Source organism: Equus quagga, chromosome 3 (genome assembly GCF_021613505.1).
Source record: "Equus quagga isolate Etosha38 chromosome 3, UCLA_HA_Equagga_1.0, whole genome shotgun sequence".
Classification (NCBI taxonomy): domain Eukaryota; kingdom Metazoa; phylum Chordata; class Mammalia; order Perissodactyla; family Equidae; genus Equus; species Equus quagga.
Window position 1 is genome coordinate 85906565 of NC_060269.1, and position 19717 is coordinate 85926281.

Sequence of the window (19717 nt, forward strand, 5' to 3'; positions counted from 1 at the left end):
GGAGAGAGGCTGGGTCTGTTCTCTCCACCCCCACTCTTCATTCCCTTATCACCCGGATGCAGTTTGGCAGGGGACCCTCCATCCTCGGCCACAGCTTCTGGGGGATTCTCTTCTCCCACAGCCACACTGGGTCCACGCCACGCCATTCCCTCCCCTTGTCCGTTCAGGCCTGGAGGTGGTAACCTTTCCTGAGTACCTCACCTCCCCTTATTGGTTCCCGTGACCCTGCCACACCTCCGTAAATAGTCCCTTCATTAAATTTTCTTTAATCACCACTTTGAGGTTTCCATCTCTTTCTTTCCAGGATGCTGACTAACACAAACACATCTGCCTCCCATCTACCTATCAAGTCTTGTATGGAACCCTCTAAACTCAAGCTACCCCCTGCCATGAAGACTTGCTGGTTATTCCAGCCCTTTCTGAATGGTCCTGGAGGGAGATGGGGAGAAGATTTATAGGCTGAGCAGGTCACAGGAGATCAGTGTGAATCTCGGCCATGCCTCTTACGTGCTATGTGACCTGTGCCAGTTGCCTCAACTTTCTGAACTTCCGTTTCCTCTTCTGTAAGATGGTGATAATTAGCTATCTCACCTTATTTTGGTGCTTAAATAAAAATAATAACTAAAAACTATCCAATACAGTCGCTGACACTTAAATGTCCAATAATGGTGGCTCTTCCTCCTCAATCAGATTGCTGTAACACATATGCTAGAAATGTCAGCACGTGAACAAGTACTGTCTTATGCTGGATTCTAATGATTGCAGTGTAATATGCTTTAATTCCTATAATTAGCTGATAAAGGGCTTCGAGGGGAAGGAAACACATTTTCTACTTCTTTTGACCACAGTTCTCAACACCCAGCAGGTAATTAATACTTAGCTGATTCTGTAATAATCTTCAGGCATCACAAAAAGCATTTTAAAACTTCATATTAGATGATCTTGGGATTAAATGCTATTTAGTAAAATCTCTCCTTCTTATAGTCCCCTTCCCCACCACAGCATCACAGAAAATGAAGATTAAAAGAGAGGAGTGGATAACAGTGATCCAAACACGAGAGTGTCTGAGAGCCCATCTCGAGCTCAATGGATCCATAAATACACACAATCACAGGCTTGTGTATTGCATCTACAGGAAAGGGATGTTTTCCAGTCCCCTTGGCTGGGCTCCCTCATCTGTCATCTGCGGCCCACTAATCAGGACAAGAACACTCCTCTGCGGGTGTTCCTGCCTCCTCCGTACTGAACCAGAGTTAAGGGTTTAGACGTAAGGGTTAGACTTGTTCCATTCACATTTATGGAACAAGGTGTTGGATGTGAAGACGAGCAAGATGTGATCTCTGCCTTCACGAAGGGGAGCTCATTTTGTCCCCAGGGAGAGTGCTGCCTACCCAGCTCCCACAGAGGGTTGAACAAGGTACAGGGTACTCTACAAAGGCCTTCTGCGGGTCCAGAGTCAGTCGACAGAACGAGGCAGATACGATGCTAACAGTAGCAGTGAAGGCTCCCCAAAGCCGACTAAACGATTATTAAGTTGGATTTTCCAATTATCATGAAATTAGAATTCGCTTTGGATTGATTGATTAATATAGCTCCTTCTCAAATTTTGTACCTGCGGGTTTTTTTGCTGTTAAAAAAGAATTATGACAATTTATTTAAATTTTTTGATTTATAAATATGCTATAGTTATATATGTATCTAAACATAAGTATTTTAGCCACTGATGTCAAAATGTATCTCCTTTATTTTCTTTTTTATTTATTTATTTTTTTAAAGATTTAATTTTTTTCCTTTTTCTCCCCAAAGCTCCCCAGTACATAGTTGTATATTCTTCATTGTGGGTCCTTCTAATTGTGGTATGTGGGACGCTGCCTCAGCGTGGTTTGATGAGCAGTGCCATGTCCGCGCCCAGGATTTGAAGGAACGAAACACTGGGCCGCCTGCAGCGGAGTGTGCGAACTTAACCACTCAGCCACGGGGCCAGCCCCTCCTTTATTTTCTTATATTGTCATAGTGATTGTTTTTGAAATTCTCAGGACCTGTATGGGATTTAAAGGCTTCAAGAAAAGGGAAGCGATGCCTCCCCCTGGCTATGCAGCGCCACCTGCTGGACATCCAGAGAAACACTGTCATCTAGCTTTCCAGAGAGGATCCTTCCAACGCCGTCAATCGGCAAACATGAACTCAGTCCCTCCCTCCCGCCAGGCCCTCGGCTGGTCCCTGGGATGTCTCCGGGCGACAGCTCCACACAGTCCCGGAGTCAGCGGCACCATGAGTCCATCTAGGCCGCAGCTAAAGGACCCCCGAGATTTAGAGACAGAATGATTTGGGTTCGAGTTTCAGCTTTGCTTCCTGGCGAACGTCTGCCTCTGTGTGCATGACTGCGGGTCCCAGCGTCTTGGGATCTCGGATAACTACTTAACTTTTCTGAGCTTGAGTTTCATTATCTAGAAAATGGGAATAACAACTAGGGCTTTTGTGTAGTTCAACTGGAGAAATGCGTGTGAAGGTGTCTTGTATACTGTTAAATGTAACATCTACACAGAATTCGAAATATATTACCATGTACACCTGAGAGCTATACAATGTTATAATCCAATGTTACTGCAGTAAAAAAGAAAATGCAACAGTAATGTAAGACTGTCACATCATTTCTTCTTTCAGTCCCTGACAGAGAAAGCCCACTTGCAAGGTAGCATTCATTCTTTAAATGAACTGAATTGTGAAGAAAAAAATTACAGCCTGAAATAGAGAACCTTAAATGAGGACCAGAAAGGAGGGGGAATATTAAAAAATAAAAGGTAAAGGACACATATATATCCTATGTGCATGGATTTCTTCTGCCATTCAATCCTAATCTTAACTCCCAAGTTCCATTTTCCATAAAATAAACCAGAATAAAAAATATTATCACAGCATTACCAGCTAACCAGTATATAAACTAAAGCTATCTTAAGAAGAAGGTCTCAGGGTCTGGCCCAGTGGTGTAGTGACTAAGTTCAAATGCTCCACTTTGGCAGCCTGGGGTCTGCAGGTTTGGATCCTGGGTGCGGACCTACACACCACTCATCAAGCCATGCTTTGGGCTGTGGCAGCATCCCATATACAAAAAATAGAGGAAGACTGGAACAGATGTTGGCTCAGGGCCAATCTTCCTCACCAGAGAAACAAACAAACAAACACAGAAACCCAACAAGGTCTCATTTCAAAATAGTTAACAGACACTATTTTACTCTTAATATTGTTGAAAAAATATAGGCTCAAATACTAAAAACAAAGATTGTACTGTATAAATTCCAAATTGTTAGAACAAAAGGCAAAGAAAAAACTTTTCAATGTAACAAAAGAAAAAAAAAGGAAAATAACAGGAAAGCATAAAAAGAGAGGAAAAAACAAGATGATAGAAATTTGACAAAAGCATGAAATGCGAAGAGGTTAAAGTTACTAGACAACAAAGTCTTAAATATTGGTTAAAAAAACAAATAATGCATTCCTAGAATTTTTATGCGATCCATTCAAAATGAAGTTAAAAATAAAGGAATAAGAAAATAAATATATTAGATATATATTAGGGATAAAATATTTTTAAAAAGGTGTTAAGTAGTATTATAATTTTCTGACAAAGGAGATTATAATGTACTGAGTTAAATAAAAAGATTGACAAATGATACCATACACAATGATTTAACTATAATGCACTCTTACATACTGAATAACAACATCAAGACAGATAAAGCAATACCTGCTGGTCTTATAAAGAGAATTACCAAAATCACAACTGTAGTTGGAAACAAACTTATACCTCTCAATCTTTGTCAGAGAAAGCAGACAAAAATTATCTAGAAATAGTAGGGGTTTCAGTTGAATATGTGACAATGTATACACGTCAAACTTTATACTGTACCAAAAGCGATCACGCACATTCTTTTCCAAATATCCATGGAACGTTTATGAAAATTAGAAATACGCTATCCCACAAAGGGAACACCAGTGAATCCCTGAAATTAATACTCAACTAGGCAAGTGTCCTTATGAGGAGACAGCCACGAGAGACACAGCAGAGCACCCTGAGAGGATGGAGGATTGGAACGACGCCAAGGGTGCCAAAGATTGCTGGCAACCACCACAAGCTGGGAAGAGGCAAGGAAGGATCGCCCCCTACAGGTTTCAGAGGGAGTGTGGCCCTGCAGGCACTCTGACTTCACACTTCCAATTTCCAGAACTGGGAGAGGATAAATTTCTGTTGTTTTAAGCCAAACACCAAAACAAACAAAAATCCCCCAAACAAACTAAAACCCCTACAAAAAACAAAAAACCAATGAGGCAACTTTTTTTTTTTTTTTGGTAAGGAAGATTGGCCCTGAGCTAACATCTGTGCCAATCTTCCTCTATTTTGTAAGTGGGACCCCACCACAGCATGGCTTGATGAGCAGTGTTAGGTCTGCACCCTGGATCCCAACCTGCAAACTCTGGGCCACCAAATTGTAGTGCTTGAACTTAACCACTACCCCACTGGCCTGACCCCAAGCAGCATTTTTTAAACCACAAATGCAGAAAATTAATTTACAAAGGATAAACAAATATATAGATAAAACCAAGCCATTTAGAAATTTAAAAAAAATTTTCTCAATAACTGTTGGGCCAAAGAGGGAATCAAAACTACCACACAAATGTAAATAGACCAGATGTAAAGACAGCAGAACGAAGACGCCGTGGGGCCAGTATTCCAGGCCACCCACCGCAAAATGAAGCTATCACTCTGAACAGGAAACCCAACCTCTTTGCTGGCTCTGTGTTGTACCAAATCCTCACAGGGACATATTTGAAGGGACTCTACAAACTAAAATGCTACATATAAATGCAAAGTGCCACACATAAAACAAAGAATGATTAGGCTGGAACCGTTTTGGTTGTCATATTAGGAAAAGTTCTATTAGTGAATGAGAAGCAGTACCAGCGAAGGAGAGAGAGAAGGAAAACGGGCAAAGTTGCCAACACGCGGGGAGAACACCTCGGTGCCATCTCTGAGCCGTGCCCACCCGCATCCCTTCCCGGGCTCTGCGCGGAGGGAGACAGACGGTGCCCGAGCCGCACCCCAGCGGGAGGAGGCTGTGACCCAGGCGGCCCGAACGTCAGCACGGCTCGGAGCAGGGGCTACTGGAAAGGGCTTCTCGGGGGCTCTGGCTCGTGAGCTGACCTTGAAGGGCGAGGAGGAATTCAACAGACCCACAGGAAGGGGACAGCGCAGGCCCAGGGCCCATCAGTGGTTGACGTGGGTGAAGTACCAGATGTTCATAAGGAGTGGTACGTCTGAAGACGTGAACGCTGGTCTATTACGTAAAGATTTTAAACTTTATCTTGAAGGTGTGGTGATTATAGTGTGTTAAATGGAAGAGTGACCTGGTTTAACCTGGTTTCAGAGACAGCAGTCGTGAGGCGGTGTCTGGGAGTCCTAAAAGTCCACACATTAGATCCCATCCACTCTGTGGTCCAATGGCATTCAGAGTCATCTTCTTAAAATTTAAATAAATCTTGTCACTCCCCTCCTTGAAACCCTGGCTTCCCACTGTAAACCCCTTACCAAAGCCTGTCAGACCTGCAGGGTCCGGCCCCTGACCACCTTTCCATCCTCATCGGATGGCACTCTCTCCAGTGACTGTCTTCACTCAGCTTCCAGAATGTTCTCTCTCCAGTTCTTTCCTGCCTCAGAACCTTCACTCATGCAGCTCTTTCTTCTGGCTTCAGGCCTCAGAGAATCCTTCCCTGTAGGGGAATCCTCTTCCCCAGTTGTCTTCTTTCACATCACTTACCACATTAAGGGCAGGGCCTAAATCTGTTTTTCATGAAATCACTGAACCGTCAAATGAATAATCTAGGATAGAGATGATAAAGGTTAAAATAGGGACAACAGCGATGTAAGAGAGAAGACAGACTTGAGCGGCACTAAAGAGGAAGAATTAGGGGGAATGATCACACGAGAGGAGGGAGGGAAAGCTCCTGGGATGGCGCGCAGGTTTGGGTGAGCATTCCTGTGGGCGATGTTAACGTTACCCCAGAGAGAGGACACGAGTGAAGCAAGTTTGGATGGGAGGATGACGAGTCCAGGCTTGGGAATGTTAAGAACGGGATGCCTGTGGAATACACCACACAGGAGGTCCAGTGGAAGTTGGCACAAGGTTCACAGGTCATGAGAGAGGTCCACAGGGACTTGGGAGTCCCCAGCATACAAGTACTAGCTGCAGCTGTATCTGTGGAAAAGATCAACTAAAAGCAAGCCCAAGACCCATTCACAGAGCATACACTGTCTACACACGAGACAGAGAGAAGACAACTAAGAAAGGGAATAGAGCAAGGAGGAACACGGGAAGAGAGGGAGTCACAGAAGCCAAATGGGGAACTTTCTGGAATGCCAAATGCCATGGAACCAAACACCAGAGAAAGGTGGAATAGAACCCAGAGAATGTGCAATTATGAGGTCCCTAGAGACCTTGATGAGGGCCCTTCACGAGGCAGAAGTGAGGCTACAGAATAAACAGGAAAGGTGAATTAAAGTTATTAAAACTCCCAAATATTTTAATCCAGTTTTGGTTAAAATTCACAGGAAACTGTACATCACAAGTTGTGATGGAAACCTGTAAGGGATAGAGGCTGTCGGCACAAGGGCTTTTGCAAATCCCTGTATAAGCTAGTACTACCTTTTCTTTTAAAACAAGAGAGGAGGATATGTAATATTTACATATAAGTTCCCAGAAAGACATAAAGAAGAGAAAGCTATGCACGTGGAGGAAAGGCCACACCTAAAGTAATATTTATACATCCACAGACATTTCTTGTCATTGTAGTTTTTGTCCAGTTTATCAAAAGACAAAGGGCTTTCCAGCGACAGTCAGTCTTTAACAGTCACTTTCTATGGACTGTAACCTGTGGTCCTCTGACTGAATGTGTTTGCTGTGGGGAGCCAGGTGGGGAGCTGTCGGAGCATTTGTCACTGGAAACAGAATTAGCTCCCCACCGGTGTATGAGTGACCCACTGACTGACTTCACCGACCTAGTTACCAACAAAGCTTCATCTGCATGGATTCTTTTGCAAATTAGAAAGACTATCGTTAGACTATCATCCTTTTCAGATTTTTACAAGTAAAATAAAATATCCATTTCTTTTTTTTATTGAGACATCATTGACATATAAGTTTAATGTGTACAATGTGTTGATTTGATACTGTTCATTTTTTTTTTTCTAGAATGCAAGGCAAAGTCTCCTCCAGAGATAAAGAAATGGAGATACACAGATTTCTTCTTCCTGTCCTAGGACATATTATGCTGTATCATGATGATGGTGTTCATTCTCTATTTTCATTACTTCTGTGGATACTGGTTGAGTTTAAAGTTAAAGACTTTCCCACACTAATTGATTATATTTTCTACTCTGTGAAATATATTTCCTACTCTGTAAAATATTTACTCAGGTCTTAGCGTTTTTCTCAGTGATCTGTGGGTTACAAATATGTTAAAATATTAATCCTTTGTGGTATTTCTTATAAGTATTTTTTACAATTGTTTTCTGCCTTTTAATTTTGCCTATTTCTCTGACATATAGAAATACTACATTTCTATGATGTGGACTCAGCTAACTTTTCTTTGTCGTTTCAATTATTGTGTTTAAACACTGAAGATTTGAACAGTTTTACAGAATGAAGAGAGAGCAGAAAAAAAGGAGAGGCAAATGTATTTTTATCATAGATTCACCAAAGACCTTCCTTTGCCTTTTTCAAAGATCTTCTATAATACTATTTATTCCTTTCTTTAACTTCAGCATCTAACTCACGTAAAGAAATGCTGTTACCATTTATAACAGTCACCCATATATTAGTAAGTAGTTTGACGGTGCATTCATAGCAACCTTAGGTTTCAAGTCAGAATAAATCCTAAATTACAGAGAAAGTGGGATTACTTAGTGCCATGTTATTTCTGTCCTCTTGGTAAAGTAGACTGATTTTAAAGGCATTTGGGCTAGAACTAACACTGGTAAGATGGAAAAGAAGCTCTTGATGGGTCCTTAGCTGCTCCAAATGATGCCCAAACAATCAGAACCCATAGTTCCAAGAGCCCACCGATGACATAATTCAGCAACCGTCAACAATCTCTCGGGAGAATTTTGCTTACTCCTATTAATACGACAGACACCGTCTTAGGATCCTTTTGTACATTATTCCCAATCTTCACAAAATCTTTCAAAATAAGTATTTTACAGATGAGGAAACAAAGGCTCAGAAAGGTTAAATAACTTGCTGAAGCCCACCTAGTGTGTAAGTGGTGGAACTGGGATCTGAACCCAGATCTCTGTGATGCAAAAAAATCTGTGCTTTTCCTACTATGTCAGGCTGCCTTCCAGGACACTGTCTGCTTCAGATCAAGAGCTTCCCGGGTGCAGGCAGACGGCTAAGGACATTATCTCATTTACTCACAGAGTAATGAGTTTGATATTTCGGTCATTTGATATTGACATTGCTGGCAAGATTTTAAAACTAGTAATTAAAAAGACGACTTTTGAGCACTGGGGAAAGGACTGAATCACTAGAAGCGAGTAAGGCTTTGCTAGGAGTAAATCACGCCTGCTGATCCTCACTTCCTCTTTAATTTGGTCAGCAGCTGATAGAGCAAGGAATGGTGGCATTACTCAGCCAGACCTTTGAAAAAGCCTTTCTTATTATCCTAGTTCATGAACAATCTGAGCCAGATGATAACATAATTCAGTGAACTCCACCCAAAGAGCTTTGACTAATGGACTGATGTTCTTTTCTGATTTGTTAATTTACCAGCAAAAGGGCACGAATGATATCAACTCTGCTGACACTGTGAAGCTGAGAGGAATCGCTGATCCATGAGATGAATGATTGTAGACCCAAGATAATCTCAACAGACCGGGGTGATGAGCAGATCCTAATGAGATGAAATCTAACAGAGTTGAAAGGGAAGTCCTTGACTGTGTTCCAGGAAAAAGTGCTCAAATACTCGCTGGGGGACACAGTGCTTTATAGTTTTTGGTGAAGAGACTAAGCAATCATTTATATGAAGAGTCAGGCGATGGCAGGAGGCACGAGCCACGGTGTAGTATCTGTATGAGGACGCTCATGGCCCCACTTTCCCACTCTTTCCTGGTGAGGCTCCTGCTGCGCCGCCAAAGGGACTCTGATAAACAGAGCGTGTGCCAGAGGGAGTGTCTATCATTTGCATTACTCAAAAGCACGCCTACCATCACGTGATCAACAGTTAAAGGAACCAGAAAGGTTTAACCTAGAGAAGACCTATGGGACACTGGATGTCTGTCTTCAAACTTCTGATGGGCTAAACTGGAGAAGAGACATGGGAAACATACCTGGTATGGGTGGGTTTGGAGAGTGGAACTGAGAGAGGAAGTTAGATGGGAACAGACTCTGGTTTCATATAAGGGCGACCTTTCTAACACAGCCATAGAAAAAGGAAGTGAACTATCTCAAAGAAGTCAGCCCCTTACCAGGAACTCTCGCTCCATCAGATGCAGGTGCACTGACCATTGAGAGGGATGCTGCAGAGGGACTTTTAGCATCCCATGGAGGTCTGATCATATGACTGCTAAGATCCCGTCTTAACCAGAGAGTTTACAATATTCTGAAATAAAACTGTGCCTATGTCAAATCTGTAGCTACTGATATAAGAAAAAAGATGTGATTAGTGTGAGGAAGAAAAAGCATAAAAATTCTAAAATAAACAAGAAAACACTAGTTAGTTACATGACTTAAGGCATGTTCCCTAAAACTCTAGCTCTTCAGTTTATTTATCTGGCCCAGTTCCCGAACTTATCAGTGCATCTGAAAACTCACATCCCGGGGCCACATCTGGAAGGCTGATTTAGTACATCTGGGCAAACTAATTATTTAAAAAATTCTCTTGGTGATTCTGAAGCTCACACAGTTTTGGGGGACACTGAAATTCTAGACTTATTTATAGGTGTACTTATCTTTTGCATAAGAAATATGTATGTATGTATGTATGTGTCATGCTTGAAAAAACTTAATAATAATAATGATTCTAATCAACCTGTTAATATTTAAGGCCACTGTAGTTTAATATTTAAGCAATTTCTATGCAGGGAGCAAACTCGACTCCAGTATTCTAAGCTCTAACAGCTTAGAACATAAAAGTTAAAAATATCACATCTCTTGCTTTATAATTTTTAATGTAATGAATTCATAATTTCTAGCTTTTTTGCATTTGTCTTAGATAACATGCTTTAAAAAGTAATGAGACATTCCTTCCTAAACAAATAACAGGAAATTTCACGAAATTAGTAAGGAAAAAGCAAGAAGATGGATGTTGTTCATATATACATACTTTTTATCTTAAATAACTTTTTTCTTTAAGTTCCCACTCGGATAGGCAAAGTCTCAGAAGATATAAAAAGAAGTCATGCTCTGATAAAGCGCATTCAGAGCTTACTAGGAGTAGTAAAAACCAGTGTGGGGATATTAAAAAAATAAATATTCAATTTCTTAAAATTACAAATATTGAAACTTAAATGTGTCCTTAATCTTTTATGTTAAACTTACAAATGTTCTTCTTTTCATAATCTAGTAAATGAAAAAACTGTTTTTAAGGAAACTTTTAGCACTCAGACAATTAAAGTCAAGATGGTCAATTTTAATGTAATAAGAATGGCATTATTAAAGTATTGATTAAATTTAGATTCTCTCCATATGCAAAGAAGGGGACTCTTTCCAAGGTTGGTGTCAATTGTTAAGCATTTCTGAGTGTAGACGATATGAACGAACTCCTTTCCTAGAGGAGTATGGCAGGTGGTCCTGGTGGTCGTCATGAATCTGCTGCTTTTTCTGTTCTCACAAAGGCTTTAGAGGGAAAACCACAGAACTCAATCACCCAACACCTTTGGATTCAGAGGATAAATCCACTGCCTGTGAGTTTCTAGACTTTGAGGCAAATGGTTTCTAAGACTGCTTTCTGGCTAAGGCTTCCCTCCCCTCCCCTTCCGGAGGATGCAGGGATGTACTGAAAGAAGAGAGGAAGAAAGAAGAGGTGGATCTGCAGTAAGTTTCCTGGAGAGCAAAAATCCGGCGATTATTGACGATTTGGAAGAAATTATGAATTAGGATGAAGGCATCCACATAACACATCCAAATCAAAAGAAGGGGAAGTATAAATATATATATCCATAAAAGCAATATTAGGTGACATTATCTGTACATCCTGAAAGTTAAACTTGAAAAGTCATTTTGCTGAAAATAATTCTTACGTAGACTTTACGGTAATTGATGTAATGACAGCGACACTGTAATTATTGTTAAGGAATCTAATGCAGAAATCCTTTTACTTGGTTTCTTGGTGTCCAGCAGGTTGCCACATGCATTTCACAGTGAAAATGGTCACAACTGACAATGAACTGGCCATTCAGATAATACCAAATGTTAATAATGTTTATCAGAGGACAGAAGAGAGCGTTACCAAATTCTAAATTGGAATTGAAAACAGAGAAGAGAACTTCTGAGTTAACCCTTCTGGTGCACATACAATTCCTTTTAATTATGATTTTAACAAGTCAGATCTTTTCAAAACATTTGCTTTAGTGGAAAGAAACATTCTACTTACAGATGCACAAGACTATGAGAAAAAGCAGGTATGTGGCCAGTTCCCGTAAAACACTTCGAAGGTATTTCTCTCGGTTAGTGTTGCTTTCCTCCATCAGTCTTGTTCCCCAGAGACCTTTAAAATAATAATAAAAAAAGATGTCATTTTATTTTTAAAATCTCATAAATGGCAAAGGGAAAACACACAAAATAAATAGTATAACCTTTAAGGGAGATTTTCTTTTTTTTAAACACACCCTGAATGCAACTGAGAAATTGTTTTAGGAGAGTGTACCTTTCATTTGAGCTTACATCAGGCTACTGTCTCTCTAGATGCGCAAAACACAGGCAACTATCTGATCATTGGCTAAACTCCCCATCCCATTAGAAAAGAGCTTGGTAAAAATTTAGAAAGAGAACAGGAAATGACACAGCCTAAAAGGAGGTTAAAGAATTGTGCATACACATCGGCCCTTCTTATTCGGGGGAGGACACGACCTATTAGCCTATTACTCACTTCCGTACGTGATGTGACTATATTGCAAATGATGCCTTTAGGTCACCCCTGACGAAAAGAAGTCCTGGCGGGAACATCTATCAAGCTTCAACACACTGGTGTAAAACCTCTGCTCTGTACCCATCTTTGTCCTTGAAGAAACTCGGTGCTGATGGACTACACTACACATGCTTAGCTTAACAGATCTTTTAAAACGCACACTAACGTATAAACTTTAAATGAAAGGCAACAATTCTTCCGGCTTCTCTCTCTCTTTGGAGAAAAAGTAAAATCAGCAACCACGTTCCGTATTTTAGCAGATGGAAAAAGTGCTGGGCGGGCTGGGCGAAGATGACGTAACCCTCCGTGAGCCTGCTGGAGAGAGTTCCCGCGGTTTTGGACTCGGCCAGCAGACAGACATGGTGGCCGTCCAAACCCCGTTAATGAACAGTGTGGTCAAGTCACATTGCTGGGTCCTTGGAAGAACCTTAGCGTTTTCCAAAAAAGACAAACTTCTCAATCCTCTCAGTGAGATTAGGCTGGCTCCTGATGGAAGCCGACCTGGCCCCTGCTTGTTGCCCCACACTATTTCCACAGACCTGAACCCCTTCACACAGCCACTTAAGCCATACAGAAAACAGGGGGAAATGGTATATGGTCTTTCACTTCGAAGAAATGACTTCATCGCTAGTGTTTATGCATTTTTTAAGTCTTACAATAATACATTAGTTCTACTCTTAAATTTGGAGTTTTCTTTATTCTCCCAAATTTCCTTTAGGAAAATCAGCATCTGAATTCAAAGACACTGTGTTACGCATCATAGATTTCACCACACTGAAAGTGGAGCATAACTTATGACCAGGTTTGCGTCTGCCAAGATCTGGTAGTTGTCAGGGAATTACTCACCCAGAAGAAATGCAGCAAGCAGAATGTTTGTTCGCTAAAACTCTATCATATTAAAGAATTATTACAAATTTAGATGACATGGAAAATTACAACTCAGAATAACAGAGAGGCAGCCAGATATTAGGCTGAGTGGTCCTGTACACAACCACATCATTTCTTTGGGTCTATTTCTTTTTGAGGCCAGGCCTAAAACATACACATAAGCCCCATCAGGAAAAATTGTTGCCTTGCCTCGCTTGGTCAATGATCTCACTCTTTCCCATGGTTTATAAACAATTATGCACCAAGGAATAGTCATAGTTCTTAATATTTACAAATGGTATTGCTTGATTTATAAATAGAAAAACCAAATTCCTATCAAATTTTATTCAAGCTAAACGTGAATGGTCTGCAGCAATTAATTTGAGCCTTTGAATGAAATGTTTCAAATGAAAAGAAACAAATCTCCTTATTTATGTTTTTATATAATATACTTTTATTCATTTACTTTTGCTAAATTATCTACCTCCTCAAATATTTATTGCGTTAAAAATTTCATCCAACTTGCCCACTTGGTATATATGTAGGGTCTGTCTGAGGATACAGGGACCTCTTCACATTCTGATGGGTGAGAAACGTCTGGCCTGGAGACAACTATGCCCCATGTTTAACAGAGCTGATAGGGTAAGAATTGTTAAGGATAAAGTTCACAGCCAAAATGGCAGCATTCTTCAAAATCAACCTTTGTCTTCTCCCACAATTGTCCCAGTTGTGGAGGAAGCGCCTTTCCAGCATTCCAGGTACTCATGTTCAGTACATAGGCTGTTAAGGAGAATGTGGGATGAGAACGACCACTGGACAACTTCCCAACTTCCTTCATGTTTAAGAGGTTTAATGCAAGAGCCCAAAGTCGGAGCATATCGCCTAAACAATGTATTTCCCTGCACAATCATGCTTACTGATATGAATATAGGGGAACTCTGAGATAGATAATCAAAAACACAAAAGATGTTCCAAACATAAATAATTGACTTTGAAAAAAATGCCATTTTTACAACTATTTTATCCAAATGCTTCCAAACCCTTTTAATTTTGCTTAACCTCCAAGCCATTCCATCTCCACCTTTTTGTTTTGGAAAATATAAAAAATACCATGAAGAGAGAATGCTATAATGAACTACTAAGTATCTGTTACCCGGCTTCAAACAGTTATCAACTCATTGCCAACACTGATTCATCTCAACCTTCACCCATTCCTCCCCAATTATTTTGAAACTAATCCCAGCTATCGTATTATTTCATCTGTAAGTATTTCAGTTCCATGGTAAAAAGATTCAGTGTGGAATTCTGCCTCACAGTAACTTTGTCCCATCGGAAATACACTAAACTCCAATGACTTATTGATCATGACATGGTGCAGTGTGCAGTGTAGGAGTGAGATTTGTGTTCAAATGAAGGCTCAGCCACCTACGGGCTGTTGAGATCTTACTTACCACCATGAGCCTCCATTTACTCATCTGAAAGTGGGATAAGAGTACTTTTTTGTGGGGTTGCTCGAGGAATTAGAAATATGTGTCAAGCTCTTGGAGTGGTTGGAAGAGTCCCATCTATAGCTTCAGAAACCATCTAAACTTGTAAAATGTCCTTCTTCTGAAGCCCAGTTGGGCCAGATTTCAGAATGGCGTAAAGACACAGTCCAAATGGACTTTCAGTTCATTGTGAATAGCCTGACCAAATTCACAGTGCATTTATATCATAAGAGAATCCTGTTTTTGTGCTCAGACACACGTGGGCCTTGTTTAAGACAAATACAATCCTTCCTAATATTCATCTGAATTGCAGAGGCACCTTTAGCGAGGGAAGTGACTTTCTTCTACGATCTATAGAATAGTCAGTTGCTATCTTATATGATATTGACTCCTGAATCTTGAATTCTTAACCCTCTCTGAGGTGCAGACAAGTATATACCACAGCTAAGAGCTGGTTCCACCTGCATATTCCACAGACAGCTCACACTCACATGCTCAAAACTGATCTATCTTTTTATTTCTCTAGAAACCTATCTGTTTTGTTTGGGTTAATTTTACCAAGCCAGAAATATGGATTTCATCCTAGAATAGGCGCTCCTCTTAACCTTCACATGAAGTTGGTCCACAGTCTCTCTTCCATCGAGCTTCTTTCCATCCCAGCTCACAGGCCTCAGCTGCGGCCTTCGTCACCCCTCCCTCTACATTCTTGCTAGAATCATCTTCAGATTGACATTTGATCACATCAGCCCCCACTGGCTCTAACTGCCTATAGGAAAAAGACCAACGGGCTACAGGCTTGCTTGGTCTTACTTCTGCTATTTTTCCCTCCTGGAATTCCCCCTCATCCTTCAAAATGTAACTCAACTTTCACTTCCTCTAACCTCCCCAGGTAGAGCTGGGTTTCTTTTCTTTGGGTCCCTCCCATACCTGGGACCTGGCATTGCAATTATTTACCTACACCTGTTTTCCCTACAAAACTCTGGGTTCCTTGTGAGCCAGGACCTCGTATTAATCGTCGCCCCATGCCTCGTACCCACCCTAAAGGAGATTCTCGATAAATGTCTGCTGACTGCATGAATTCTGTTACTAGCATAACCTTATCACACACCCCAGAGGAGCAACCCTCCCTCTAAAAACTCCCCACATATACAACATAAAAAATCTCATCTGTTCAAATTTATAGGACAAACAAAGAAGGAAAAGGAGGAAGTGATGGGATGACGTTTAGATTAAAAATAAGCAGAAAGTCACAACAGCCAAAAGGTGGAAACCCAAGTGTTCATCAACTAATGGATGGATAAACAAAATGTGGTATATACATACAATGAAAAATGTTCAGATATCAAAAGGAATGAAGTTCAGATACATCCGACAACATGGATGAACCTTGAAAATAAGTGAAATGAGCCAGACACAAAAGGACAAATTCTGTATGATTCCACTCATACGAAGTACCTAGAATGGGGAAATTCATAGAGTCGGAAAGTAGAATAGAGGTTGCGGGGGATGGGGAGTTATTGTTTAATGGGTAGAGTTTCCATTTGGGATGATTCTGCAAATGGACAGTGATGATACAACATAGTGAATGGGAGGGGAGGTGTCTGTTTGTTACAGCAGCTTAGTCGACCCTGAACAATACAGCTAGTACTTTACGATTTCTCCAGGAAAAAACCAAAACAAAACATCCTAAGCATACATGTCTAAAATAACAGAAAATGACTTTAACAAGTTGATACATCAGAAAAACACATTCAACTTTGGAAATTCAGAAGATTTGATAATTCACTTAGAGTGTCACATTTTGTCTTTGCACTACTGTGGGTGGAACCTAGAAGAGTAAACGAGATTGTTGTGGATACCTTGAAGTTTGGGGTGGCCTTTAAATCTTTCAGCCACCCTTCACTTCCTTCAGTCCAGGCCTTCATCACCTCTTCACTGGCTGCCTCCTACCTGGTCCTCTGCTTCCCTGTCTCCCTCTGCGAGTTCTCCTGCACGGCATGCTGCCGGACTCAAATCCCCTTTCAGCATGTTCTGTTCCTGCTCAAAAGCTTTCAACTGCTTCCTAACATTTAGGGATGAATTCTTAATCCCTTGGTTAGACACAATGCTTCCCACAACCAGGTCTCAAACATTTCTCCTTTACTGTCTTACTTCTGCTTCTAAGATTGATCTATCTACTGTCCAAGGAGCAAAAATGACCATTTGTTGTCCATCTTGCGTTCATGTCATTAAACAACCCAGACCATGTTGTGGAGCTGGAAGGGACCTCGGAGTTTGGGTTTAACTCTTCCACTTTATAAACAAGGAACTGAGAAGCCCAGGAAGTTCGAGCGGGTTGTAAAAAGTCACAAAGGCGGGAGACCTTCAGGGGAGCTCCCGACCATCGAAGCTTCCGTAATCTCCCCTACCATTAGAAATTGCCCGTTACTTTCCGTTCTGATCCTAGGGCACAACTTACATAATGCATATAGGATTTTATCATTGGTATCCCAGAATGGAAAAAAAAATCACAACTCGTTCATGGTTATTTATTTACTTTTCTGGGTTTCTGTCCATAGGATAATGTTGATGGGCTACTTATTTATTTATGTTTGGTAGCACTTAGAGCAGTGCTATTTTCACAATAGGTGCTAATTATTTAACAAACGTCACTTATTTAACCAGTGACAAGAATTTCAATTTCTTCATAAAAGTAGCAAAATGAAATTTATTCTAAAATTTTATATAATTAAGATTTCCTGAATATACTCTCCTACTAATTAGACCATTGATAAGGTTTGACTAGAAGTTTTACTAGGAGCTTATTCATTGTAAATTTCCTGATATTTTTCTTTAAAAGAAATAAATCTGTATATACACTCATTCCATTATTGAGTTTATTCAAAGGTTAAATGTGTTATCAAATGCTCAAAATGACTTAAAAGGATCATGACTTACCATTATTTATTAACTTAAACTTCTCTCTCACTTCAGTGAATATTTTAAAAAGCTCAGTTAAAACAATGCAAAATAATACATCATTTGTTTTAACACACTTTCGAAACTTAAAAAGTATTAGTGTTTTACTCATCTATTCAGACAGATTATTTAAAGGATCTTGTGTTCCCCATAATGCCCTCAAATTAACTAGCATAGGCACTTATGTAAAAGAAGTGCCCAAATGTATACTTTTAGAATTTATGATTTAATTTATATTTATGACGCATCACAACACAGCAGAGACTTGCTATGCATTTTGTGTCTCACCTCATTTAATTCTCCTAAGGCAAGAACTAAGTATTATGATTATCTCTCTTTTTAAAAAAATGCAAAAATTGAGGATCAGAGAGTTAAGCAATTTGCTCAAGGTCATACAGCCAATGTGTTATGGAACTGGGATTTCGGTACAAGACTGACTTGGTCTTAATCTCTTTGCTATAAAAACACCTGGATGGTGTCTTATGCAAGATTTTCAAAACTGACAGGGATGAGAATGGAAGGGAAAATTTCAAAAGAACTGCGAATGGAAACTCTTAAAAGTGGAGATTAAAATAATTTGGATGGTAAGAGCAAATGCAACTCTTTTCCAAGGATGCCTCTGACAAAACTCTGCAAAAACTGGATCCCATCTGCTCTCGGAAAATTTGTGTCCTCTTAATGGGCACTGGCAAATTTGAAAATTCCTTTCCTGTCTTTTGGAGAGCTGGGTGCACTGAACTCTGACACATTAACACACAGCTGGTATCTGGTGACGTCACTGTTTTGCTGGAATTTCAGAGAACATTAATTTAGTTATTTAAAAACATACTTCCAAGTTTTTTAAACAATGTAAACGTTTCTTTGCAACTATTTTAGAAAAATGTCTAGAATTAGAAATGGTCAAATAACTGTTTTCATAGACATTATTTTATTCTATTCGTGGCGTTCTCAACGGCTCCCTCTCCCCAAAACAACCATGCACATCACCAAAACAACATCAATGACAACCCAATGACACTTCCCACAACTTGGACAACACTGTACTGTGACCCTTTCCAGAACGGGATGAGGGGCGATAGGGCATTCAGACCAGAAGACCACCATGGGTATTAGCAGAGAATTTTCGTTTTGATTTAGTGAAATTAGCAAATAATGCAGTTGCAACCACCATTAGCTATATTAGAATATTCATGTTTTTCCCCATAAGAAAAAAAATCTCCAGATGGACCCTTTCACTCGAATACAGCTTTCACTTATTTCCAGAAGTAAAAATACGCTGACATATCTTCTTTTAGAAGAAGGAGGTATGCAATAAATTTGCACCAACACGGGCGCAGTGGAATTCCGCGATGGGTACCGGAAATCGAGCGGAATGAGCAGAGGTGGGGAACGCGCTTCCAAGAGAGGCGGGGACGCGAGGGGGATGCGAGGTGGAGCCCCGGAAGGCTGCCCGCAGCGGCCGATGGCTCCGGCCGGCGCCCGCAGCTCTGGTTTGTGCATCAGCCGCTGCGGGTCGCGCTCTTACCTCGCAGCCCGCGAACCAGCCTCTCGGCCCAGGCCACTCGGGGCGGCTGCCCGTCCAGGGGGAGGTGGCGATGCAGCGGGTCCCCGCCGCCGGCCGGGCTGGGGCTCGGCGGGCCCTGGTCCTCTCGCCGGTGCCGCCTCCCGCTCGGATGGCCGGCGCCGTGGTAGCCCCCCAGCCCCCGGCCCCGGGCGCCCGCGGCGCTCACGGCCGAGGAGGCGGCCGACCTCCGGCTGCCCGGGCGCCACTCCACGTCCATCTCCACCACCATTCCCCCTTCCTCCCCTTCCACCTCCTCTTCCTCCTCGTCCTCCTCGGCCTCGAAGCCCGGGTTGTCGCGGCTCCACGCCTGCCGCGAGCACGACGAGAGCGGAGGCGAGGGGGAGGCCGAGGCTCCGGCCGGGGGGTCCCGCGCGGCCGCCTGCCGGATCCGCTCCATCTCGATCTCCAGGCCCCTCTGCTCGCGGAGGCCGCCCGCCATCAGCCGGCCCGGGCCCGCCGCTCGGGGCGCCGGCGGCCGCTTCGCGTCCCCGGGCTGCTGCGGCTGCACGCGGCTCGAGTGCACCATCGCGCTCAGCGGCGGCCGGCGCGCCTCCGCCCCGCGCCGCGCTCGGCGCCGCCCGCCGCGGGAGCCATGTTCCTTCCTCCCGGGCCCGCCGCCCGCCTCTCGCCGCTCCCCGCTCCCCGCCCCCGGCCTCCCCGCCGTCCC

At 41.9% G+C, this 19717-nt stretch overlaps 1 protein-coding gene across 1 annotated transcript in view; it reads right to left on the reverse strand.

Annotated features, from left to right (window-relative positions):
- PKD2 (polycystin 2, transient receptor potential cation channel) overlaps nucleotides 1–19703 on the reverse strand; it is a 55825-nt gene extending 36122 nt beyond the window's left edge. The window contains exons 1-2 of the mRNA XM_046656389.1: nucleotides 19012–19703; nucleotides 11641–11754 (exon numbers count right to left, since the gene is read on the reverse strand). Coding sequence (XP_046512345.1) covers nucleotides 11641–11754; nucleotides 19012–19576 — 679 coding nt within the window. The 5' untranslated portion in view covers nucleotides 19577–19703. The remainder of the gene's footprint in view (nucleotides 1–11640; nucleotides 11755–19011) is intronic.
- Between the last annotated feature and the right edge of the window lie 14 nt (nucleotides 19704–19717).